The 27,672-nt window shown below is 41.7% G+C and overlaps 2 protein-coding genes across 4 annotated transcripts in view; one reads left to right on the top strand and one right to left on the bottom strand.

Annotated features, from left to right (window-relative positions):
• The window catches only part of edar (ectodysplasin A receptor), a 28,393-nt gene extending 23,218 nt beyond the window's left edge, over nt 1-5,175 (top strand). The window contains exons 9-12 of the mRNA XM_048239395.1: nt 95-167; nt 1,469-1,655; nt 1,932-1,992; nt 2,975-5,175. Coding sequence (XP_048095352.1) covers nt 95-167; nt 1,469-1,655; nt 1,932-1,992; nt 2,975-3,315 — 662 coding nt within the window. The 3' untranslated portion in view covers nt 3,316-5,175. The remainder of the gene's footprint in view (nt 1-94; nt 168-1,468; nt 1,656-1,931; nt 1,993-2,974) is intronic.
• A 4,351-nt stretch (nt 5,176-9,526) lies between these two features.
• On the bottom strand, nt 9,527-27,643 carry LOC125291541 (coiled-coil domain-containing protein 138-like). Of its 3 annotated transcripts, XM_048238317.1 has the most exons (15): nt 27,500-27,643; nt 27,219-27,285; nt 26,948-27,047; nt 26,770-26,867; nt 26,499-26,665; nt 26,188-26,346; nt 25,268-25,387; nt 25,038-25,115; nt 24,793-24,912; nt 24,259-24,417; nt 23,854-23,970; nt 23,357-23,519; nt 16,449-16,625; nt 10,514-10,652; nt 9,527-9,980 (listed from the first exon to the last, which is right to left on the bottom strand). In XM_048238317.1, exons 1-15 carry the CDS (start codon nt 27,569-27,571, stop codon nt 9,839-9,841), a joined length of 1,878 nt encoding a protein of 625 aa, XP_048094274.1. In that variant the 5' UTR covers nt 27,572-27,643; the 3' UTR covers nt 9,527-9,838. The 3 variants fall into 3 exon arrangements, with proteins under 3 accessions (XP_048094274.1, XP_048094276.1, XP_048094275.1); XM_048238318.1 differs by lacking the exons at nt 9,527-9,980; nt 10,514-10,652 and adding an exon at nt 10,659-11,118; XM_048238319.1 differs by lacking the exons at nt 26,948-27,047; nt 27,219-27,285 and having other exon boundaries at nt 27,500-27,614.
• Between the last annotated feature and the right edge of the window lie 29 nt (nt 27,644-27,672).

The following is a 27,672-nucleotide window of genomic DNA, read 5'->3' as shown; positions in this document are numbered from 1 at the left end:
AACATTTGCAGTTTACAATTGTTAATGTTAAGCTGGCCTGTTTTGAATTACAATACATTTCATTTTGTTATTTTATTTGTTCTTTTTTTCCCAGAAAATGTTGTCATATTTTCAGAAAAGGATGAATTTGACAAGCTCAAACCGACTCCTCCTAAGGCAGTGAAAAGGTAAGAACTGCACTGTGATGCATGCATACTGCATTACATGTCTCATTTGAAAAGCCTCTAAATAGATAGTTAATTAAACAACTATTAATGGTTTACTATATATTTACATTTTTCTCCATACTTCAGGAGTAAGTCTAAATGTGACAACAAAGACAGAACATGCAGACTCTGTTGAAACTTGAACGAAGGCCTCAAAGACATGATTTTTATCTGATTTTCTGCTCAGGATCTGCCGGTAATTAAGTCACCACAGGGCAAGTTCTAGCAGTTGAGTGTAGCTGCTGGCTCTTTTCATGGCGTAGGCAGTTCTGGAATGGTTTTGTATGTGTGTACCCCCTTGAATGAGCATGGCATGGAAAACCAAGTTCACTTCGAGTCTTTTTTTTTTACTGGAAACATTATGTGGCTTTGGGAGGGATGAGGTAGTTGAGCACAAACGCGCCCTGAAGCCTGGGTTTCAGGGCGAGATGTTCATTTACACAAACATAATCGAGGGAGTTATAATTATGAGCCGTCTCAGCCAAACCACCAGGTGAAAACAGCACTGCTTTGGAGGATGACAGTTCTTTGCCCTAAACCCTTTCTTTCTTTTTTTTCACCTGTCTCAGGAGAAGTTGAAACCAGCTTCTCTGCTTGACCCATCTTCAACCAGACAATGAGGGTTTATTCTCTGTTACAGGCTAGGCATGAGAACAGATGAATGCTCATGGGGGCTAGACACACACATCAGTATAGTCTTACAGTGCAGGTGTATGCTACGTGTTTTAATCATATTTATAAACTAGTTTAGCCTACTGCACTAACTAGATAAATGCGGGTCTGTTGCCATACTCCTGCTGGGAAACTGTAGCGGGGTAAGAGGAACTCCACTATGATGGTGAATCCCCATCCCCCAGCAGTTAGGGTAAATAGTGTGGCTAAGCAGCGCATGCCAGAGGATGTGCTAATTCAGTGTGGTGGTTGCCAAGTCAGAGCAGGTATTATATGTCTTAGAAACAATGACATTCTGTGAGCATCTCTGTGCACCCTTTGTCAACAAGGTGCTTTTACCTGAAATAGTCAGAGGGGGCAATTGTTCTGCACGCTGTGTAATATGCCTAAGTGAGGTTACTTAAGGTGGTGATGTTAAAAATCAGGAACCATTGGTAAATATCTACCAAACATCACAAGATAACATATTACAAATGATCATATTGGTTGTGCTTTTACAGATAAACAAGACGTTGTTCCTAAACAGTAAACATACTGTAGGCCTACCTGTCTAACTCCATGTTCTAAGTCCTGTGCTCTGTGGTCCTCAGTGAGAACGACGCCTCGTCTGAGAATGAGCAGCTGCTGAGCCGCAGCATTGACAGCGACGAGGAGGCGGCTCAGGAGAAGCAAGGCGCCTCTGACCTGTGCCTGCTCTCGCTGGTCCACCTCACCCGAGACAAGACCTGCTCAGCCAGCACCATCTGCAACAACAACAACAACAACAAGGCCACTGGGGTGAGCCTCTCAGGCCATATGCCATTCACATCCAGGTCATAGGTCATGTGGGCGGAATACATGCCCTTTGGTGTATCCATGAGTGTTAGAAAGGGGCTGAGTTCAGATGGATTGAGTAATACATTTGACGGCTTAAATATCCTTTTCTCTGTTCTCAGCTTCTACGTCATTCTTTAAGGTGTAAGCTATCATGTTTTAATATTCATAAGTCAGTGGAGACAGAGAGGTCATATTTCCTGACTCAGGCTGACTTCTTGTTTGTCACTGTACCTGCAGATTCAGAGTCGAAGGAAAAAAATCTTGGATCTCTACACAAAGGCCTGCAGTGTTGCTGAGGGTAAGTGATTTTTCTCACTAACTGCAGCCTAAACAGACAAGTGCTTTGTGCCCCTACAGTCCCCACTGAATGGCGTGCTTGAACAATATCATGCGTACAGCGCTAACCTGGTAGCTTATCGTAGAAAATGTTTGCATAAAACTGAGCTCATGTGCAATAAGTCTGTGCTTTCCTGGGTCACTGAGTGAGCATGCCTAGCTGCATCTGGAGCTGTGGAAGAGGCACTTCCACCAAAACTGATCTCAGTACATCTGTCAGACATCTTGTATCTTTCTTGAATACATTAACACTGACCAAATGAGGCAAGCTGTTTGGATATGAGCTTTTCCACTGCCATGGCTTATGTTTGTGTTCCTTTCTACTCTCTGTTATAACAACAAAATTAATTCCTTCTGCACTGGCATAGATCAGAAGTAGCTCTACCCTTTTAAAATCGGAGAAGAAATGGAAACAAATCTTTTACAAATTTTCAAAGGGTTGTATTTATTATGTTAGTATCACACAGCGTGTATTCATATCTCTTACATTTCTATACAATTCCAAACAAGTAAAAGTCACTGTGTTATAATAGACGTAATAATATAATGTTAATGTTGTAATCTTATAATCTTACAATATGTTCATGTTCGATTGTCCTACCTGGGGTCCGGCAATAAAAAGTCGCATAACGAATCTAACACTGAGTTTAACTCATGGCCCCAGTCACCATATGTGAAAGCCTGTTCGAACTCCGACCAGTAGGCACGGCTGAAGTGCCCTTGAGCAAGGCACCTAACCCCTCACTGTTCCCCGAGTGCCGCTGTTGTAGCAGGCAGCTCACTGCGCCAGGATTTGTGTGTGCTTCACCTCACTGTGTGCTGAGTGTGTTTCACTAATTCACGGATTGGAATAAATGTAGAGACCAAATTTCCCTAACGGGATCAAAAGAGTATATTATAGTTATACACACCGTGACCAGAGCCTCTCCCTCCTGCCCTGCCAGGTCAGAGTCCCACGGAGCTGCCCTTCGACTGCCTGGAGAAGACCAGCCGCATGCTTAGCTCCACCTACAACACAGACAAGGCGGTGGTGAAGACGTGGCGTCACCTGGCCGAGAGCTTCGGCCTGAAGCGCGACGAGATCGGGGGCATGACGGACGGCATGCAGCTGTTTGACCGCATCAGCACAGCTGGCTACAGCATCCCCGACCTGCTCACCAAGCTGGTGCAGATCGAGCGCTTGGACGCGGTGGAGTCGCTGTGCATAGACCTGCTTGGCGGTCTGGAGGGGGTGCCCCACATTTCCGTGGGCCCCGCTCTGACGTCCCGCTGTGCCAGTGTTTAAGCACCTCCTCTCTCCCCACCAAACCCCCCCTCCCCCCACCTCTTTAACAGCTCCGCTTCACATGAAGAATAGCAGCAGGCCCCCCCTGGCAGAGACACAGAGGGACAGGCGTGCATACGGAGCCTCGTCCCTCACACGTTGCCTGCCTGTTGTTTTCCCTCTCTGACTCACACTGCACAGCAGGCTGGAACCAACAGTTACTGAACTCATTAGGGACTACGAACAGCCTGGGCCTGAGATAAATCATGAAGTCCGGTTCGGATTTTTAAAATTTTTTATTTCGTATTTTTCTTTTTACTTTTTAAAGTTGTCAGTTGTTTCTTTTTCTCTTGTTTTGGTTGTTTTATGTCTCCCACAAGCCACAAGTTGGTTTCTATTATCCTCATGATTGGGTGAAAGAACAGGCAAACAACAGAATGCCCTGCAAACTCTGCAAACGCAGGATGCTCCAGTGAAGTGGTTGAGTTTCAAACAGGCAGTGTCTTTTTGATCATTTCACAGGGTTCAGAGGAAAGAAGGCTCTAAAAACAGCTTCTATATATAATGGAAGTGCCACACGTTACGTGTTACACACACATAGTGCCAAGACCACCACAGCCTTTCTCATAAGCTTTACTGTTAGAGGTCTGTTAGCTTCACATGAAGGTGTATCAGCTTCACTTGAAGTCTTGGTCTCACTCACACTCTCCCACAGCTCTCTCCCAAAGCTAGACAGTTATAAGTCTACCAGATGTCTATGCACATAGAACTCTTACATTACATTTATGTGGCTCACTATCCTGTTATTCACGGGTTTAGGGTCTCGTCATAAAGAGCTTGACTGATGGAGGGGAGGCGAGATGGAGAAGCCGTATCCCTCGTAAGCCTGAGCCTTCACCTCCTGCGGTTTGTTGCCGCTGCTGGTTATAATTGGCCGAAATTGGTGGTTTACAAAGTGCCTGTGATTTCCAGCACCCAATTAACTAATAAGACCAAATGGAAAAGCCATAAAAGTGGCCAATATAACAGAGAGGCAGCCGCTGAAGCACTTAACTATGCCTGAGGTGGGAGTGAAACGGGCATGACCGCAACGTGCCTGTTGACCAGTGTACAGTAGGCCCTACTAGCTCACTTTTATACATTCGAGGCAGTGAATTCTAAATAAGCTGTAAATGACAAGTGCTCTTAACTTAATGCAATGTTGGAACATGGTTGTGCCCTGTTTTCATTTTTGTGCTTATTGGTTTATTGTTTGCTCCAAGCATCATAGAGAAGTCCCATTGTAATGCATATTCTTCATAATCAGACAATCCATTGAATTTTACAAATTCAGTTGAATTTGTTGTAATTCTTACTTTGTATCTATTATGAAAATGTTAATTATATGAATATAATTCCGATACACAATTTAGTAACTGGTCTGATAAGTACAATTATACATAACTGTTAGCTAGTGTGTGTTACAAATAGAAACGGTTTGTCTTTTGTCTTTCGTCTAGAACAAATATGTGAAAGTGTGGCCATAGTCTTTGCAGTACTGTGTTTACACTAAGACCCAGTTTTCAGGTGTTACCAAAACATTCATTTCAAGAGGAGCAGGACTCCGGTGGTATTAAGGAACTGATCTGCATGTACAATCTTTAGCTTTTAATATGTATTCACTGCCAAACATTTCTTGTTTCACCATGTAAAAGAGGAGTGGACAGCTATCAGTGAATGACAGAAATTTGGTTGTGCTTGGTTAATGTGTACATAACAGGTTCACTTACCTCAACATATTTTTCCTACAGAGTAGATTTTAAGACATACAGAAGCAAAACAATACCAGATGTACAATACAAGATGTAAGTGTATATATAACTTATTACTGTACATATGCATCGCAATAAAGAAGTATTAGAAATGAAAACTTTTTTCAGTTATTTAACTTAACTTCTTATCGCAATTATATTTGTTTTCCATGTTCTAAAAAGCTGAATTAATCCCCCCCATTTGTTTGTTTGAAACGTCATGACTGCAGCCGCGCTGATCTGCCCAACCAAGTTCTCTCCCTCTATTGCCTAGTCCCCCTCACCCCCGCTCGGCTGAGGGGTTTGATGACAACATGGCGTAGGTACTGCAGGGTGACCACAGGGCATGATTAATATGGCCCATATTGAGTTCAATCTGTTTGCATGTGTGTGGTGCAGAGTGAACTGAACACCCTCATTCCCTTCACACACAGCAGAGGCACAGGAGAAGGAATCCCACCGGGCCGTGCGCAGCCCTGATACTGTTTGAACCCCGTCATCTCACATGCCCATTAGGCATCAGGCAGCTTCTTCAGCATCTGCCCGTCAGCGCTCAGGCATTTGAGCTTTGTTTTACAGTTACTTGATCAATTTCAGATGACAGGATCTTCGAGAGTGAAGGAATGGAGTCCTAAAACAAAGCGGGCTCTGTGGTTGGGTGGCTCTCATTGAAAATCACGGGAGGTCTTGAGCCCTTTTGACTGAAAGCACTATGTACTGCAGGGAAAGTTATTTATTGATTTCTGATGACAGGTTGGGTACTAGGCAGCATGGGACATTGCAATCTCCCACCACAGCGCGCATTCACTCAAATCCACGCACACACACAGAGTAAATCGAACATTTATTATATTTGTCATTAATGTATTCAAGAGAGGAGAAATATTCTGACAGGACTTTTTGAAGAAAAAAGTGACTTGAGAGGTTCCAATGTTAAAATGCGCTTCAAAGAGCCACAAGCTGCACTCAAGCAGCTCTGAGCACGGAGGGCCAGTCCTCACGAGGAGAGGCTCATTAAAAGCAGACCCGCAGCAGAGAACAAGCAGCGCAGGAAGGCCAGTCAACTCCACAGACAACCCTGGGCTCATGGGCTACTGTGCTAGAAGCCTCCACAATCCGAGTCCCAATTTGAGCTTTATGATGGGTTTCTCTCACTGCATATCATTTACAGACGTCACATGCGGCACTACATCAGATCTCAGCCTTTTACTCTCCCTCCACACCCCTGAAGGTCACGCATGTCAAGAGGAGGGTTGTAAATAAATAATGAAATACATCACTAAAGCCCGGCCTGTGATCTTCCTCGGCGTTCAAGAAAAGAGAGTCAAATCTGATAGCACTGGGCACTGTTGGCTTTCTTCAAATTTCAAACGCTGCAGGATTTTTGTCTCTTTTTTTGAAGATAATCCTGAGCTTTAAAGGCACCGAGAGTTGACAGGCACCTGAGGCCTCATTGTGGGAGCTTGTCATTAGGGCTTGGCATTTGCACTGAGCACACAGTTGGACACCCCAGGGCTGGGAGCTCCTATCTTACTCTGTCAGTGTGTGTGTGTGTATATGTGTGTGTGTGTGTGTGAAAAGATGGCAGCAGTGCAGTTGCTCCCATGCCCTTATGCCAGGCACCTTCACCATGTCCAGCTCCAGACGCAGAGTCTATCACACAGCAGTGGAGCTGACCCTCAGGTGTGTTGGGTACTAGATGATGGCGCCAGGAAAACTCATCTTTCTGTATTGTTGGAAAGTCGAACTTGCATCTGAAGCGAAGCTTGTCCAGTCATATGCTGCCAATTGCGTCAATGCTGCATTGAGAAACCTAATGTCTAAGATACTGTTTTGACAGATTCTGCTCTGCATAATGCACACTTAATTCTTCACAAAGCAAAACAATTATTTTTGGCGTTGAGTGTCTAATATGCAGAAACAGTTTAAGGTGCAACTGCAACCTCATGTGCTGCTGAGGAGTGGATCAAAGTAATAGAAATGATGTGAAAATACTAACAGATAAAACATGAAAACATGCTCAAACAAGTTTCCTGCCGTGGAGGTCATCAATCATTTTCAAATATGGGAAACAGTTTACATATCCTCAGCCAAGGTATGTAGTATCATTTAAGCAATAAATAAAAACAATGGCTGAAGAAGCTTGTTAGTGATAGAACTAAATATGCCATGAAGTCACGGGTACCTACTTCCCCATTACACCCGCGTAGTGCAGGCATCGTGGTGTGAGATCAGCCAGATGAGTCAGTCTGCTTTACTATCTTAACAGAGATCCACAGGAGGCAGAGATGAAAGGCTGGGTTGGAGTGGGTCACCCCCTTCAATAGACAACGTCCTCTACGACATGCAACAACATCTGAGTAAAGCATCGTAGTCAAGGGAAAGGGATTCCCATTCTGAACACGACATTCAGAAAACAAACTATTTCCTTTCAGTCCTGATTTCACCTGAACTAAAACAGCCCACAAAAAAAAAAAAATGTGTGCAGTTTTTTGCTTTAAACACCATAAAAGACTTATGAATACAAACATTCATACATATATAGATTTAGTGGTTTCCAACATTCGACATGATTGCTTCATTTTATATCTGTTAAAGCATAACCACTTCTTCCGAAATGTAAACAAAATGTTAATGACCACTAGCCAAAAAAACAGAACCAGGGGGGATGATAAATTGTTTCCACTGCGATTAAGGTCAACTGAAATACCCAAACATAAATTATCAAAACCACAGCCCATTTCTGATGCCTTACAGTATATAAATGTGCAAGAAACAGACCAGATATATATTTCCAAACCTTTAAGTATGTCAAGTAATGAAAATAAATAAATCAACCGCTGGCAGTGGAAAATTCACAGGCACTTGGAACCTTGGGGTGGGCAATGGGCATAGTGAAATAAATGCCTGTGCCACGATGAGTGAGACAGATGAACTGCAGAGTGGAGGTGAGGAGGGGGAGGCCTGCAGCTCCACAGCCACCACACACACCTGGCTCACACACACACAACCACCACACACACCCGGCTCACACACACAACCACCACACACACCCAGCTCACACACACACTCCCAGCTCACACACACACACACTCCCAGCTCACACCCACACCCACCACACACACCCAGCTCACACACACACCCACCACACACACACCCAGAGGAGGTGGACGCTGCAGGAGCTCCAGTAGTTTCTCTCCACGCTGAGGGAAGGACTGGCTGCACTAAAAAACAAAACAGCAAAAAGATGATCCTCAGGCAAGACTCATCAAAACAACCTTCTACAAACCCAGTGTGTGGAAAATGAGTTTTTCACTCAAATATTTTCATTCACTTTAAAGTAAATGCTTAAGGGAACAGGTATTGTGTTTGGCCAATATAGCTGTCAATACTTCATTTCTAGGCACCAGTCTCTCTTGGAGAAGAATTTTTTTTTTACGTTGTTAAATCCTTCACATCACGTCCCTGACTGACACCCAATTACAATCTCTTCAATCATGGCAAGTTCAAAAATGAAAATGAAGGCTCACTGAATATACTGTAGGACTTCATTACCCTAGTCATTACACTACTGAAACCTTTCTATTTCTAAAACATGACCTGTCAAACAGCTTCAGTCAAACAAGGCGCCATGGTACATCAGGAATAATTAACATGCTTTAAGACATTTCCACTTCTTTCGTCAGCACAATGCTTTTGTAATGAATGTAGATGTGCAGACAAACCTGCATGTTCTTACTCCACAGTCCTTACATAGCATGCTGATTTCCCCCTGGTTTCTGTAGGAGATGGTCTACTACAACATGGGACTTAAAGCAGGTGCACACATGCTGAGGTCTAAGTATGGAACTCCACTCCATCTGCCAGCTCCACATCTGTGTGTATGTGTGTGTGTCTGTGTGTGTGTGTGTGTACCGTCCGCGTGTGTGAGTATCTCACAGTGAGATATGCTATAATGAGAATTATTCAACAAAAGTGAAGGGCTCAACACCTTTAATCTATTCAACCTCCCCTGGCATTCATCATTTTGTTAAATGAGGGGATGGCTGAATTGACAAAGCTGTGAAGGCAGTGAAAGATGAACACGAGCAGTAATCCATCTTCTGTTCTGACTTCAGTATGCCTATGGTCAGTGTGCCTGTGCACTCTCACCAAAGATTTCCTTAGATGGTTACACACAAACTGAAAGCAAAGGACGTATGCTGACAGATGTTGCTTTCCAGTAAATAGGAGATTCCAGGAGAGATGGGGGCAATTGTCTGCATCTCATTTAAAGTCAAAAATAAATTAAAACCAAAGTAGTTTGAACTGGATTACGGTTTAACATTTGAAGCTGAAAATAAATCTGTTGCCTGTGATGTTTGGCACTCTTTCGGTCTGTGTCCAAACACTCAAGATTTATGGAAATATAAACTTGACGTGGAAAGAGAGGCAAGTTTCTCTTGAAGGCTTTAATTAGCACAGGGCCTATGAAAAATAAATACAAAACACACACACGTAAACACATGATTGGGATAGGACAAGGCCACAGGACCTACAGCAAATTGTAGCGACAGCAGTTGTGGAAAATTGTCAATGCCTCAAAGAAATTTCAGTTAATATTGTTACAACAAAGTTTTAAAAAACATTTACAAACATAACTTAATGCCATATGTCTTCATAATGTTAAGATGCAAAGACTGGGCCATGTGACTGAAAGGAAAAGAAATCTCCCAAGATCAGTGCCAGAACAAGCTGGGGGAAAGGCTGCAAGTCTACGGCCGTGTCAACATGCCCAGATTGAAGAGGATGGAGCTGAGATTGATGCGCAGAAAGGTGTGCAATGGGTCAACAGTTCTGTACTTCTCCTGCAGCACGAGGTGGAGTGAGAATGCCTCAAACAGCCGCTTGTTTTTCCTGCAAAATGACAGAGGAGTTTTACTCTCTTGTGCCGTGTTGCTGCGCAAGTGCACGATTACATACCACTTAAAAAAGAAAATAAATAAACAAGAGAAACAATTGGTCACATTCCTCAGAGCTGATCGCATGCATTATGGTCTACTGGCGCATGACTTTTAGTTTATCCCTCGGATGAAACACAAGACAGCGCTGGAGCAGAACAACCCACCAGATGGACTGAGAGGAAGCAAACTGGAGTTTTTTTTTTTTTTTCTCTCTCACTTTAGTCATTGCAGATCCAAAAACTCTGCTGTGATCTTTGCTAATGATGGCTAACAAAGGGTCTGAGAACAACACAGCTAATAGATCAGCGCATTTCCTTTTTACCAAACCTACTATGACTACAGTAAATCAATTTGCATTGGTCTAATTGGCAGTTTAAGGAAAACATTAGGCACATAATGAATGCAGTGTGCCATTTGCTGGTGGTATCGCGAGGCCTGCGTGCAGTGCGGCCCAGGAGGCCGCTGTGTGAGGGGAGCAGCGCTCACCTGATGGCCGAGAGTCTCTGCAGCAGCATGGTGACCTTCTCCAGCAGTGGCAGCTCCAGCCGAGGGTTGCGCAGCAGCAGCGATGCTGTGCGGAAGAAATCCTCAGTGCTGCAGGCCTCCAGGAACCGAGTCTGCATCCCTGACCGGAGCAAGAGGGAGGTGGTGAGGGCCCTGCAGAACTATTCCAGCAGGATTACAGCTACGAGAGCTTTACCATAGGCACTTTCAGGTGCCAATATGGTTATCTCCACATACGAGGTTTAAGGTAATGGATGTTTTTTTTTGTTGCTTAGAAATATAAATTGATTTAGGCCTACAGAAAATGAACTGTTAAGGCAATGTCAGAATTCAGTCATGCCTCCTCTGCGTTCCATACAGTGTGTTCTTTATGTCAGGCATTTCTGAGTGCATTTGCTTAGTTTCAGTGAGCAGAAAATGAAAGCAAAACTACAAAGGTGACCATGCCTTCAGTGTCCATGCACCACACCTCTGGAATAGTTTACCACATGACTTCAAATCAGCATCATCTGTGACTGTTTTTAAATCCTTACGTAAAAAACCCATCTCTACCGACTTGCATTCAACAGCCTTTGCGCCTGTGGGACCTGTGGATGTAGGTTGCAGTCATGAGCAATTTTGCAACAGTTGGAAACAATAGTGTTAGCCTAAATAGTATTAGTGAGGGAATGTCATCCACCTTGTTTATACTTCCATATTTTCATATTCTCAATAGTCAATTTTCTATATACTCAAAGTCTCTCTCTATATAAAATTAAATATGATTAACAGTGACACATGAACAAAGGTGTATTAGAAATGAGGTTTAAGATACACTTTCCTTCTCGTTGTCAGAGAAAATGTTAGATTCATTTTCAATAGCTGTAAGGAATGACAAAACAAATACCTTTTCATCCAGTGCCTTTTTATACAAACTACCCACGAAAATGAATTAATTACAATCACCAAGAAGTACCACAAATAACAAAAAAGACTTTTCAGTTATTGTACTGCAAAGTTGTACTTAGTCATTCATTTAATCTGTAATCAATGCTGATAATAAATAATACAATATAAAACAATAAATGAATCTCCTGAAGGCTTGTGAATATGAGCATCCAGTAAATGCCTGGTTTCCATATTCACCAAACGATACCAAACCCTGCTTTTCATTTGGATAGATAGGCAGCTTTAATCTCAGGGTAGCTAACTGAAACATGAAAACAGATGTTGATCAGATCCTTTCAGAGGACAAAAATAACTACACAATGACAGAATTCAAACAAGATTTCATCCTGACACAGTTAGGCTTGGCCTCCTCTTAGCGGGGCTCCATTTTGTCTGACTCTACCAATTCAATGAGAGGCCAAGAGGTCGAGGCAGTTCAGTACTGTGATGTTAAAGGTAGCCTCAGTGATTCAAAGCGATTTCTAACCCGTAACACTTTTTGTCACATCTCATCACAATCCAGTAGTTCTCCATTCTGTGAGTACATTGTAAAAAAACACTCATTGGCTCCATGAATGGGAAAGAAACAAAGTGGAGCAAGCCTGTCCCTCGAACAGAACAGCTGCAAGCAAACATAACAACCAAACTGTTTCAGCCAATCACCGAAAGGAGGGGACGGGAGTGTAGGGAAATGGAATAGGAATTTGGGGATGGGTGAATTGGTGAGTTCATTCTCTGGTGTTTTGTTGATGTTTGGTTCAAATTTCAACAAATGCAGTGTTTCCCATACATTGACTTATTTGTGGCGGCCCACCACAATATCACCACTGACCACCACACAATGATTTTCCATGCTGTACTATTTAAATTGGATGGAATTCATTCATTGTAGAGCTATGTGTACCTTTGCACAGCCCCTCCTTGTCTCTCAACAAACCTACCTGCATGTTTAAAGAAAACATTAACAATCCTGCAATTGTTGGCATAAAAGTCGACTGGCTAAATTGTGCTTAAATTTGCATCATAACCATTGCATTCTGCAAACCTACCACCACAAATGGAATTCAATTCTGTGGGAAACAATGAAATGTGATGCCATCCAGCTTCGCTGACTTAACAGTACTTTCAAGGGTCCAGGTCATTATGCTATTTGTCCATCGTCCCTTCCTTCTTTCCTCCTGTCCTAACCCCTCCTTCAAATTCATTTTGTGAAGGAAATGAGGAAGGAATGTAAGGAGGATGTTGGAATCAAGGAGAGACAGATATAAGAAGTGAGATGTCCTGCTCATTTTTATAAGAGACGTCAATAAGGCTAGAATAAACAGACCAGACACAAATGGCAGAGCATTTTGACTTACCAGAAAATTGATACACCAAAGCCTAAAAATATCATATGAACATTGAGTATTCCCACTGAATTGACCCTGATAATGAGGTAATACTTCTAGTAATTTATTGTCGCTAATAAATTGCTACAAAATTGTTTTAAACTGAAAGTTGGCAGAGGTGCAGGAATGAGAGAGAACATTTCACAGCTTGGACCAACGATGGCACATTCCGACTAAAAACGCTTCCCCGTAGGATGCACCTCTGCTTCCTCGCGTATCGGCCCTTTCTCCTCTCTCCTCACCTCCTCTGGTAGCAATTAGACAAATGAGACACCCTCGATGATGTTGAGCTTTGAACGATTTGCGAGGTACGAGCTGGAGGAGGATTGCTGGATTGCTGGAGGTTTGCTTGTTTATAAATCAGTAAATGGAGCAGGACCTAAATACATGCTTCAGCAGTACACACCTTCTCATCCTCTCAGGTCCCAGGTGAAAAACCTGTTAGTAAAACCTACTGTTAGAACTAACCATGGTGAAGCAGCTTTTAGCTGCTATGCGGCTCAGCTCTGGAACCAACTTTCGGATGACATCAAAAAAGGCCCCAACTGTAGCCAGTTTTAAAGGTGCCATGTGTAATGTCTGCCAAAAAATCAATTCATACTCCACATTCTATAAAAGATGGGGCAGTATACCTCCAGAAAGTGAATATCCCTAGAGTAACAACCGAGACACGTGTATTGCAGTTTGGTTGTGTTATGTTACCTGCATACTGCCTCCCATGGCCGAAACTGGTATTATGACACTTTTGGCTAGTAATTTAGCATGCTAATTCAGGTTGATAGGTCTTCAGCACTATACCTTGTCTTTTTTTAATGACATCATCGCCCTTATTTCTTCTCATTCTTTTGATGCGTGTAGCTCATTTTTTGGATATTTTTACCTCAATTCTTACACATGGCACCTTTAAATCTAGACTTAAGACCCAACTGTTCGCAGATGCTTTCTGCTAACTGCACTGAATTACAAATTCTAAATCTGCCTTGATAATTATTCTACCTTGTCTTTTATTGCTTTTTTACTACTTTACTACTATTACTTTTTTGCTTATTAATTATTATTTATTTTTAAATGATTTTACCTTGTGTGTTTTATTTTTTATATATAATTATATTATATTTTTTTTAATATGATCTTTACCTTTTGAACTATTCTTTGACTAAGCCCTTCTATGCTTTTATTTGTTATTATTGTATGGTTTTGTTTATGTAAAGCACATTGAATGACCTCGAATGAAATGCACTATATAAATAAACTTGACTTGACTTGAAGAGAGAGGACACATGCAAATAGCGTAATGACCTGAACACTGGAGTCCCTGTGCTCAATATCTGTGTGCACACTGATTTCCCCCACCTGCCAACCTCAATGACTGGATGTGCCAACCAACTATGGAAGCACAAACCAATTCAATAAATTAGAACTTAATCGAGCATGCTAGTGAAACTCCACAAGAAACTCCAAAAATGCTTCAACGGTGGGGTCCTTGGAGGCTCCCTGTCTACCTGGCCCACAGCCCACTGCTGTACAGACGCCAGTGACACACCACAGCCACCACAGCCTCCGCTGCCTGCAATCTCCGGTGTTGTGGTCTGGAGGCTGAAGTGTAAGCGTGTTCTCTGAACATGTGCTCCCCTCGGACACGCATGTGGTCCTCACACATGTGGCTCCCTCACATCTTCACAGGTGAGTCTCAGAGGAGGGGGTGGGGGTCTGAGAACTTCAAACGCTGTCCATCCGTTGCTGAATGCACTTTGTCCGTGTTGATTTAAGGGCCTCGTTCTTTTTGAGTGGCTCCTCTCAGTGGGCCCCTGTGCCGAGGCAAGACACATGGAGTGGATTAAGTGCAGCGTGAGAGTCACTGAGGGCGCCCCAGTGCTGCAGACACGAGACGCTGTGCAGGGCCCACGTCGGACAGCCCCGCCGAGATGACCTTCAGGTGTGAACTCCCCGGCCCCCGCCACAAGTCACCGCCGCTCTGCTTCAGCTGCCTTTCCCCCCAGAGAGCCCTAATCACTCCATCCACAAAGCGCTTTAATTGCCCAGCCTCGTCTCCTGCATTCTCCCCCCTCATCCATAAATCACTAGTAGGTGCCTGAGCCTCCTGCTCCCCTGAGCAGTCAGGGTCTCTGCGTCTCCGGGCTCTGCACACCGTCAGCGCCCAGCAGCAGTTCTGCCCGCTGTGCTAATTAGCAGCTTTTAATGACTATTAAGTGCGCTACTGCCAGTGTTTAAAAGCCAATCGTTACAAGCTGCACCTCAGGAAAGGAACACGTTTCCTCCATCTCCCCCTCACTCCCACTGACACCAACCGGACATGTCTTAGACATCTGATAGAGTGCAGTGAGCAAAGAGCTTTTATCTTAACTTACAGAAGGGAACAGAGCAGGGCAAATAATCAAGAATCAAAAAGGTCCTGAAAAATTAAATTACCAAGGCCAGACTGGTACTGGGCTTTTTTTGTGGCCAGTTTGAGCCTGAGTGCGGTTTCCCCTCCAAATCTTTGGTGGATGGAGACGCTTGGCCGAGACACACTTCTGTGCACAGCATTCCAGCAGACCCCGTGGCTCTCCCCTGCCATCATCATCCGCACACTACAACTCTTTAATCATAGATTCATACGAGGGTGCCCTGCAGATCTGAGTGTGTGTGGGCACAGAGTCCATTACTGATGTGCATCTCTTGAGGGTTGGAAGCTTTAAAAAAACTCTCGGGCTAGAGAAATGTGATCCTCTGACAGTGTTCAATGTAAGCAGGGAGCAGCAGATGACTTCCTGCAATGGAAGAAGAGTGGCAGCCCCATGGCTTTACCTTTCAGTCAGATGCATCTAATGCTGCCAACCACAAATGACAGCTAAACCAAACAACACGCCATCCAAACTGAAATTGGCCATTAATGTCAGATCTACAATATAAATACTTGTGCCTTTTACTGTAGAGGCAATTACTGGGTGTACACAAATCTACTGCCACTCCTAAACAAGACGGTACTGGAAAGAGAAGAGAGATGACCGGACATTTACCATGACACGGAATTAGGGTATAAGGAGATATAAGGCATGGCCAAGGAGTTTGTGGGAGGTTTAATGTTCATTATCTCCAATTGTTTAGTCTCTTTTCAGTCTTCTCTGTTCACAGGGCGTGTTTCAGTATGAAGTAAAAGGATAAACAAGGACATAAAATTGAAAGGAGATGTGTCTGCATGTGGAAAAGTAACTACCAGTGAATTAATCTGAATGGAAATGCCACAGCACTCAGTGGTTACACTACCACAAACCAAAGCAGAGACACAAATGTAAACATACACAACCGAGACAGGCGCTGCAGAGCCCTGGGTGAATGTCTATTTCCACTTAACATGTAATCAAAACAAGATAAGACAATTGTGTTAGTCCTTCTACTGTATTTTCTTGAATGGCAGTAAGCACTCACCGCCTATAACTAGACAGCTATTATCATATTGAACAAAATTCTTCATGTTCAGTAGAAGAGTTGAAAGACTTTTATAAGAATTCATGGTTATTTAACTGTTCATCACATCTTTCATGTCTAAATTTGTGTGTGGATATGTGCACATTTGTGTTGGTGCAACTGCAGACACTTACAGGACTCTCCACACATGAGCATGAGAATGTCCAGCGCAGAGGCCAGCAGGCCGGGGCTTCCCCCCCTGAGGAGCGCCGAGACCACGGGCAGGGCCTGGTAGTGCAGGAACAGAGCCTGGCCCTCCTCAGTCCTCAGCTCCACCAGCAGAGCCTCCAGAGCCTGCGCCAGCGTGTCCACTGACACACCAAACGCAAAGCCAAGGGGTCATGTGGGAGAGAAAGAGAAAGAGAGAGAGAGAGAGATTAAGTGAGAGGTCTGGCAATAAGCCATGGGTCCAGGTCAAGCACGGACTGAACTTTGTGTGAGAATGTGTGAATGATAGATAGATAGATAGAGAGAGAGAGAGAGAGAGAGAGAGAGAGGAGAGTGAGTGAGAAAGAAAGAAAGAAAGAAAGAAAGAAAGAAAGAAAGAAAGAAAGAGAGAGAGTGAGAGAGTGAGTGAGAAAGAAAGAAAGAAAGAAAGAAAGAAAGAAAGAAAGAGAGAGAGAGCACAGCATGTTTCATATGACAAGATGTTTCCTGCTTTCTAGCACTAGAATGTGTGAACACTGGCAGCAGGCACTTCACCTTTGAGTGAGTGGGAGGGAATCTGCACCTTTCACATGATGGGAATAGTTAAGCTTCCAGCACTCCACAAACCACATCTTCAGATATGGCTTACCAGAGCATTTAAAGTCACGCTGGTTTTCTTTTGTGCCACAAAACAAAAGTGATTACAATTGCTTGACACTCAATAAGTGCAAAACTGAGTGAGTGATATATTCTGTTCTACCATGCCTCTAGCACCCTACAGACAAAAAAAAGACTATGAATTCTGAGGGTCCTGATGCTTCCCACATGGGACCCAAATGTCTGTGAGCTCAATGATTTATCGAACCCTGCCAGCACCATAAGATTCTGCTCATGATTCACCTAACCCAGCCAGCACCATAAGATTCTGCTCATGATTTTAGGAACAGCAATTTTCCCTGTATAAAAATGGTGGCCATTAAATGTGATATAGAGGATTAAAGAGAACATTATATTAACTAGGGCGGGACTCCATCCACTACTGTTGCAACTTTTGTGTATGTAAATGAGTATGTATGTGTACGTTTCCTTTTATGTGTGCTTCTGTGTGTGTGTGTGTGTGTGTGTGTGTGTGGGGGGTTCTGCTTGCCTGCATACGTGTGTGTTTTATGTGTGTGTATTTGCTTTTGAGTGGGTGTGTGGGGGTAATGGGGTGTGTGTGTGTGTTTATGTGTGTGTGCACGTGTGCCTGCATGTGTGTGTGTGTCTGTGCTTGTGTGTACAGTATGTGTGTGTATGTATCTGTGTTTGCGTGTGTTCATGAGTGTGTGTGTGTGTGTGTATTTGCTTTTGAGTGGGTGTGTGGGAGTAATGGGGTGTGTGTGTGTGTTTATGTGTGCCTGCATGTGTGCTTTTTTATGTGTGTGTGTGTGTGTGTCTGTCTGTGCTTGTGCTTGTGTGTGTGCGCTTATGTGTGTGTCTGTGTGTGTATGTATCTGTGTTTGCGCGTTCATGAGTGCGTGTGTGTGTGTGAATGCGTAGTTTAAAGTCACTAAATGTACACATATAGTAATTTATTGTATGGTCCCCCATGAACGGAATTCCACGAAACGTCCCATGCCAGAAGGTGTCATAATGATCCTACACTTCAAATGCTGTTCAGTTTTGAACCTGTCAGCCAAAGATACCAGCAATTACAATGCCTCGTTTCTGCTTTTTCATTTTGAACTAGGTGGCGCTACAGTACATCAAATGAGTGGATATGGGATGGGTTGACATGGCCCCTGGATGAAAAAAAAAAATGGTCATCCTAGGCCCTAAGGTTCTCGAGATATTTGCAAAAAACTGTGCCCGGCCATCTACAGGCCAGTTGGTGTACAGTCACTAAATTTACACATAGATTTATTTATTGTATTGTATTCCCCATGAATGGAATTCTACAAAACTTGGCATGCATTCAGAGGGTGTCAGAATGATCCTATACCTCCAATTGTTACATGTGATTACACCTGATTTTTGCTTTTTTATTTTTAACTAGGTGGCACTATACATCAAATGAGTAATGAGATGGGTTGACATGGCCCCTTGAGACCAACATACTAAAAAAATGTGGTCTTCTTAGGCCCTATAGTTCTCAAAATATTCACAGAAAACTGTGTTCACCCTACCCTCCTTTCGGGGGGTCCAGTCCGTCAATAGTTCCTTGTCATCCTTCTGGGGCTACATGCCCAAGAAGTTTCGTAAATCCCGGTCTTTCAGTGTCCCGGGAATCGTTGACACAAAATTACTAAAAAAAAAAAAAATTTTTTTAAAAAAAAGAAGAAAAAAAACTCTGACTAAACCTATATGACCGCTGCTTCGCTGCACGGCGGTCATAATTATCCACAATAGGATTTTCTGTCAATCTAAAGTATGGGTGAGCCAGAAAGGCAAGTGAAATCCATTAGAAAGTTATGTACTTGAGTGGCAGGACTGGACTTCAGATCAAAGGTTTTGTGGATAAAACTGTACAGAGTATTGCAGCATGGTTTGCCATTGTTGACAAGAATGTTCTGAAATTATAGGGGGAAAAAAATTAGGCTGGAGGCTGACAAAAGTTTCGGCAAATTCAGAGCTCCTCGACTCTAGGCTGCAACTCTCTTGAAATGACTGGAAAACCACAACATTGCCATCTGCTGTAGATGTCTGCATAGCACATCTGGTCTTGGGGGTCAAGACGGTGAAACATACCTTTACTGATTTGTTTACATAACTACTCCAAAATATAGCAGTCAAGTGAGCATTGAGACATTATTACATGAAAATGCATGCCATGAATATATTTAACCTATACTTGTAATGTACAGAGATATGTTTTAATACAACCCCAAATCAAAAAAAGTTGGGACGATTGTAATAATCTGCAAACTTCTTAAACTCATATTTAGTTGCAAAAAGGACACATGACAAATTTGACTATTTCATGGAAAATATGTTAATTTTGAATTTGAAACCAGCAACATGTTTTAAAAAAAATTGGGACGGGGTAACAAAAGGCTGGAAAAGTTGTGTAATGATAAAGAAAACAAAAGGAGCAATGTTTCACAACTAATTTGGGTAACTGGCAACACGATTGGGTATGAAAAACAGCATCCCAGAAAGGGCAGGGTCCTCTTAGAAGTAAAGAAGTAAAGACGGGTTTTCATCATCACTCTGTGTACACAAATGATGTCATTGTAATGTTTCTTAACATGAAATTGTGAAGCATTTGGGGAGTTCATCATCTACAGGACATAATTATATCATTAAAACATTCAGAGAATCCAGAGAAATCTTTGCAAGGGAGAGAGCTGAAAGACAAATTGGATGGCGGTGGTCTTTTGGACCTCCAGACCCGTTTCCAGACCTCTCATTGTATGTAATGAGACAACATTTCATTCTCCTCAGTTCTTAAACATTAATAGAATTTTGTTAAATAAAGAGGTGACTTTTTTGCTGACATCAAATTCAAAATGAGCATATATTTTCCATGAAATAGTCCAAATGATCATTTTCAACATTTGACATGTTGTCTATGTCCCTTTTGCTGCTAAATATGGGTTTATGAGATTTGTATATTGTCACATTCTGTTTTTATTTGCATTTTACACAACATCCCAACTTTTTCTGATTTGGGGTCTTTCCAAATTTATTTGTGTTTTGATACAACCTTTCAACTTCATTTTTTAACAAAATGTTTCAAACGCATGCCCTTATTATGAGACAACTTTTATTTTACTTTTGACTTACTATTCCTCAACAAATATAAATTATCATGATAATAAACAAGCAAAAAGCTTTGATGGCAATGACAAAAGCCTGGATTTGTAGTTATTTTAATTATCTGACTAGTTAATTACCGGTATTTAATACTTTGAATTAGTCAGTTACTGCAGAAAAAGATTAGCGAAAATGCTCTTTTTTATATACGCATTTTATATTTAAGTAATAAAAAATAAAATTCATCATTATACTTTTAAGATGTGAATGTCCAAACATGGCCTCCAAGATAAGGCCTTTGAGAGAGTGTAAACAATCAAGGGCAAAAAGACTATGAAAACAATAGAATTGATCAAAAATATTTTACAGGTTTTAGTTATGGAGCCTAAACATTGTGTAGACTTTGAGGAGTCGGTGCTGCAACCATTTTCTTGGATTTTGTCTGATTTGACACGGAATGACTCATTTAGCAAAACTAGTCCATGCCTTCATATCCTGCAGGGTTGATTATTGCAATGCTCTCCTCACCCTCCTCCCCTTAAAACAAAAGTTGAAAGAGTAGGGGATGGAGTAGGAGATGGAGATAAATTGACAAGCGTGATTTATTTTTGCGGAGAGAATGTGCAGGACTGAGCGGTGGTCATATTTCGTACCACTTTGCGGTATATCTAGTTTATTACATTTCTGTGAAAGTTATTTCATGGAAGGCATTCAATGACATACACATATGAGCCAACTAGCTAGTTAGCTAGATGCAATTTATCCCGAGGGAATGAAGGAAGACCCATGCATACAGTGCATACAGAAAGTTTTCAGACCATTTCAATTTTTCCACATTTTGTTATGTTTCAGACTCATCTTAAAATGGAATGAAAATATATTAAAAATAGATGCACAATGATGTGTAGCTTAACTGTCAGTCCACAACAGTAGGAATGGTTCATTATAACCTGAGTGAAGTGATTAGTACTGTAGATGCAATAGTCTGGAAACACAAATATTTCTCCATACCCTTGTTTCTTTTTTTTCAATACTTATCCAGACCTGGAAATTACTAAAATCAAATTCCATACTTTTCAGGTTTTCCATACTGTGTAGGAACCCTGTAGGATGCATCAGAGCCCATCCGGGAACTTTGAATTTGCCACACGTCCCCGCCCCCTTTTCAGGGATAGCAGACCACTTGGATTGAATCAAAATCTATGGAGCTGCATGGACGTGGGGAGTGAAAAGGGCTTACACTTATTAAATATTTGAGCAAAAGTGAATAAAAAGCACAAAATAACATTGCTGTGAGTTATTTGTGTGTCTGTGGGATTTAGGCAACCATTACATTCCTATTTTTTGCTCTTTCCAGTTTATTAACAGGAGTGTCACAAATGAGCTGCCGTCGAGTAACTGTTAAACTAGATTTGGCAAGCTTAACTTTACGTGTCATAATGTCAATTAAACATAAGTCACACCTTAATTTTATGAAATACGTATGTATTTCCTACAACAAGGTGAGATAATTGGCTGTTATACTCAAGTTCTACAGTTAGCTAGTTAGCAAGCTTATGGTTTTACATTGGAGCGTATGGTTGTTTTAAGTGTTAGCTACGAGCTAAATTCATCCTCAACACTGGGGTTTTGGAAGCAAATTAGGTTGTTAATGTACATAGTTCGGCATGAGTCAGTTACATATTTCTTCATAACCGTTGTGTTAGTAAAAGGATTGAATGTCCTGTGAATTAATGACCAGATGTCATGTGGGACTGCTAGCTGTTGATTGGAATCAATGATATGATGCTAGCTCGCTTTCCCCAAAAAAGGGGCGTGGTGCAGATCAATTTCTCTGTATGACAATACGCCAGTTATGCATATTGCAATTGTCACAACTAGGGCTGTCAAGCTATTAAAAAAATAATCGAATTAGTTATATACTCTGTGAATAATTCATCTAAATTAATCACATGCATCCATTTTTGCTATGAACATATTTAAAAAAAAAGAATTGGCAGATGAATCAATGAAGAGCCAAACCAACATTATAGACTTTAAAGTTCAACATCTCTCTCTTTTATTATAATTTTTACTTTGACGCAAGCATCAACGTAGTGCCTGGTGTCAGATTTTTAGCATGATGAATGCAAATGACTGAAGTTTCCACTCACTGTCAATGACATGTGCAGTGCCCAACACCAAGGTAATGTGTGGTATACCGCTCATTATTTGTCCTTTTTTTGGCCATTCAAACATGTTATACATTTTTATTCACATAATTACTAAGTTGTTGCCTTTTCTATTCAGTAGGTAGCAGTCTAAGATAAGAAATAGCAGTTAAAATAGTTGAGTAGAAAAAGATGAAACTAAACAGTAGGAAAAAACGAGACAAAGAGCGGAAATGTAATGTGAAGTTATTAGAATGAAAATAGATGTAACCACCTTCAATATGCTTGTGAATACATTTTGTTTCAAGTGTGCAACAAATGTAGTCGGTTTAGCAGGGGGAGTTTGTCAGTTAGTTAGTTAGTCGGTCATAGGGTAGGCTAAGTAAACAATACTTTTGTAAAGTTAACTTTGACAAGGCTGGTGGCTAGCATTATCATCATCAAGAGGTGTTCTAACTTGTACCTCTGAATTGCTTTGCATTGAAGTGATACTTCAGACTTGACAAACTCCTTTGGTAGGCAACGGAAATTCCTTACTTTTTAAATTCTAAAATGTGGAAAACTTGAAAAGGTCTGAAAACTTTCTGTATGCACTGTATACCCCACTCTGATATCCAGCCATTCTGACAGGCTTATTCAATATGGTTCAGCTGCTCAAGATCCAACAGCAATTAATAGAGGTGTCTACAGTTTCTATACGACATACAGCATTCAGAATTCTCGCAATAGTTTGAATTTGCTCAGCGAGCGACTCTGGCGATGAGTAATAATGCTCAGATATAGGCCAGAGGCGAGCTAAACAGATATCGAAATCGAAATCTGGAAACATTGGTCGTAGTGTTATCCAATTCCATGCAGTGATATTTTCAAATCCATGTTTGGTGCCGCCCCTTGAGTTGGGTCATTTTCATTACTCGTAGCCAGCCCCCTAATCTTTGGGATTTGGGTCTGGATTTCCAGGCTAGCTTTTATATGGTGCATATGCATTACAAATCATTCATTCTTCTTACCCTGAGAGATGGTTTTGAGGATGATCAGCGTTGACAGGAACCTTGTGTGAAGGCATGGGGTTTTGAACAGAGGACAGGGCCTGCTCTTGCTGGGAACACTTGGGTCCAGAGAGCCTTTGGTCATTTCCTCTCCTAATCTCCGCAAGGTGGAGGTCAATGGGGTCTGGTGGGAAAATGTGCAATACGTCGTACCTGATACTATGGACTACGGCCTTTTTGTAGTGCACAGCATGTGGCTTTACTAGTGAAAAGCCATTATGCTCTGAAACTTAAACACCATGCCATTATTAGAAGGCTTCTTCAGAGTTGTTAGGATACATGTAAGCTTTTCACAGCTAATAGCAACAAGAGACGATGTAACGTTAATGTAATTCAATGATTAAAGCAACACACTTAAAATAATTTCAACTTTTGAAGCGACAGATGACAAGCAAATCGTGTGAACAAATATATGTGAACTATCGAACGGGGCTTTAGTCTCAGCACAGTGACAGCACCTGGGAACTCTGATCCAACTGCCTCAAAGACCAGTAGCTGACTTTAAGTAGGAGTAGCTGTAAGGGTGAGTGGGTCTCTGTAGCCTGTTGAAGTTGTTCGGTAAGCACTGGCAAAGTCTGTGAGGAAGAACAAATGAGAGGTTTAAGAGGATGGCAACCTGTATGCGTATCCACCAGACCATGAAATTAAATAAAATCCACCATCACAATCCAGGAAAACACTGTTCCATGCATATGGATGGGCAGAATAAAGCTAATGATATACTGTCTCAGGCTGAAAACAAAGGCCATCTATGACTGCAGCATGCCATGACATGAAGAGCCTCTGCACTCATTGTATCAGGTAAAATAGATGCTGGCAATCTTATCTCCACCATGTAGGGGAATATAATCCAGCAGACAAACCTTTGCACACCTCTCGTGGAGGGAAGTGGCCGAGGGAGGCATATCAAGTAGGAAAGGACTGCTCTTGCCATCCCCCTCAACAGTCTGGAACAGCTGGCTGTCCAAAACCCAGTCCAGAAGGAGGGCCAGAAGCTTCCCAGAGGTGCTGCTGCCCGGTATCTGCAGGAAGTGCAATTCAGAACAGCTCAGAACTGTTGTTGTCATTGGTGGTCCGTTAATTAGCAGATTTTTCTACATGTGGTTGCTGCCATGCCATGCCATGCCTTTCTCTGGCTTGATGGGGTGTGGTGTTCCTCAGAGGGAAAACAATTTGACTGACTGATGCAATATATCATAATTACAGAAAACACTGCTGATTGCAATAATTATCCTCACATGGACTCAGTTATCACGACCTCCTATTGAATTTCAGGCTAATTCTTTGTAATCAAATTACAAAATGTTACGCAAGAAGAATATAGGATTGCTTTGTTAATCTATTGTACTGATAAAAAAGAAAATTATTACTATGGGTCTGCAAAAAGAGCCACTTACCTTTGCCAGTTTCACAGCAGGCACAGTTTTATCAGCTTTATCAGGTCTGGAGGGTTTCAGTTCAATTTTTGGACAAACATTTCCCTGTCCTTTATGTGCCACAGCATAGTCATACTTTCTCTATTGAAAACAACAGAGATTTGAGTGTGTCTGCCTCCCTCTCTGTATACTAACACACACACACACACACACCAAGAAATCAAGAAATCACCTTTACATCTCAAGAAATCACCTTTACATCTCACCTGAAGGTTCTGTAGACGGGCTTGTACTTTCTTTAACTGGTCCTCTAATTTCTTTTTCTGTTCACCAAGATCTGTTAGCTACACACATACACATTGGTGTTTGACAACAAACAGAGAGGGGAAAATAAAGGTTTTGGTGTGCACAAACACTTGATTAGAATGTATCAAAAGTATACATAATGAGTATTAACAATGAAGAGGTCACAAACAAATTGAACTCTGAAAGTTACCTGTTTTTTCATGGATTCATTTAAATCTTTGATGGTGACGAAGCTTGATTTGAGCCTCTTACTCTCTTTTGTCTTCTCTTTAAGAGCAAAGTTCAATTGCTCAAACTCTATTTGATGTTGCTGATGAAAATAAGTTATGGTAATTCAATGTTTACAACAAGCAGAAGAGAGGAGTAAATGAATGTACAACATATATTTCAGCCAGTGAATAAAGGAAACCCCCTGATCACAATAGGGGAAACAGAATTAAATTGTAGTAACAAAGGACATATTTAAGTAAAGTGCACATTTATTCTTGTCTTTGGTATGCGACCAAATTTATGAAAAAGACAACCACAAATGGTGAAAACACAAATTGGCTATTTGGTGTGTGGAAAACATTCACATTGTCCACAGGCACAGGCATGTATTCAGCCACAAGCAATTACAACGGATCTAATGTTCACAGAATTCAGAGCTTCCAAAAACTTAGCTTAGGCTCTAAATTATTCCTTCTTAACATTATCAGTCTCCACAGTCACCAATGGTCTATTCAGCATGTGCATGTACATTTTTTTTAAGGCACAACACTTCTACACTAATCTCTCCCAGACATTATAGCACCCCTGAATTGCTAAACAAGATTTATCAAATAGGTCTGTTAATATTTCAAACATGTATTTAATCATAAACAGACTCAAATAATTCAACATTCAAAATGTACCTGTGCCATTACATAAACGTACTGCCAATCATGACAATTACTAATTATTCTGTCAATTTATGTCAAATTACAAACAGTGCGTGAGAAGTAATGGGGAAGAATCCAAAACACGATTTCTATACTTGGCCTCTCAATGCACATCACTACACTTTCATGACCTTTATAAATGATAGACCCATGTGATAATTTACACAATACAGACCCTGGGCCTCCCCACCTGCTGTAGTGCACGGATGCGGCCATGCACCTCCCCCTGCACCCCGCACACATTGTGCAGGGTTTCTTGATGCTGCAGCAGCAGGTTCTCCCTCTGCTCCAGTTTCTGCTCTTGTTTCAGGAGCTTGGCAGCCCATTGCTGCTGATTAAGCCGCTCCACCTAAACAAAAACACACAATTCTATTGCTTGCTATATACATACACTCTTGAAAACAATTGTGTTCAGCTACCGTGTGTCAACAGCGGCTCGTGGCTAGAAAGAGAATGTACAATAAGTGACTATTTTATGTAAACAGTAGGGAAGTACTTTACTTGTAACTTTTCATAAATCTCCAATAGCTCTTGGTAGACATGTCCGAGACCTGATGCAGATGAGTGACTATATGGGGAGGGCTGTCTTTGACTTTTAGGTTTTTCGTCCAAATGCTCTGTCTCAGAGGGACTTGAAAATGCCCTAAAGTTGGAGGGTAGGGTCACATCTGAAGAAAACAACAGTTGAATTCTTAAATCGGAGTACATGTTATTGTATCTTATGCAAAGTAATATCATTCTGATAAATACAATCACTAAAGAAGCTGCATACCGGTCTCTGTACACTGGATGTTGGGCTCTGACATGGAGTGAGTGCATTCAATATTCAAGACATCATCGCTTTCATCCAAACCGCGTTCACTGTCGAGCCTGAGAATGGAGGTGTGTGGTTGTTATGCTACACAATGCGATTTTGGCACAGCATAGTCTATGGTTAGCTACATACTGACCGCAGTGGAAAATGTGTGACAGCTTTCAAGAGCTCTTGCAAATTTGTATTGTGGGATTTGATCTCGCGGTAGTAACAACGACTGGTCGGAGACTTCCACGCTTTCAGGAAAACGTGAAACAGAAATGGTTAACGTAACGTAAAAAGCAGTTTAATTTCGTAGGCCACAGACAACAAATCCAAACGTTAACACCTTATGCTATAATGCTTATCCCCCATTGCAGTGTTGCATTGTTTGCACTGCTTTGGAACAAAACGTTACATCAACTCACCCGTGTTCATAACTTTTTCGGCAACGTTATGTGTTGATTTGTGGTCTGTGGTTTCAGCAGCGTCAGTCTAAACAATAATATGAACATCATTAAGTCGCTATTCTCCGTTCTGTTAATTTACTAAATATCTCATTTCTAATTTAATATTCCAGGCTGTTGATAATTGCTTTCATTAGGCTGCCTAACTTTTGAATGCCAAATAGGGAGTAAGCTTGCTAACGTTAGCCACCAACATCAACAGAAAATGCGTGTCAACAAGATTGTAACAAGTTAGTTAATACCAGTGGTGTCTTTTCAAGATACTTCTTCTTCAGTATTTCCACTTTGGCATCAATGTCGGATGACTGGTTCATATTGAAATGATTAACCGCGACGAAGCAGCTCCGCCAATCTTTGGCATTAGGTAGTGGTTGTTTTTAAACCGACCGCTTCAGTTGACTTTCACCCGGAAGCA

The sequence above is a fragment of the Alosa alosa genome, chromosome 3, assembly GCF_017589495.1.
Source record: "Alosa alosa isolate M-15738 ecotype Scorff River chromosome 3, AALO_Geno_1.1, whole genome shotgun sequence".
NCBI lineage: Eukaryota > Metazoa > Chordata > Actinopteri > Clupeiformes > Clupeidae > Alosa > Alosa alosa.
Note: the sequence above shows the minus strand (reverse complement) of the source record. Positions and strands in the feature narration are given on the sequence as shown.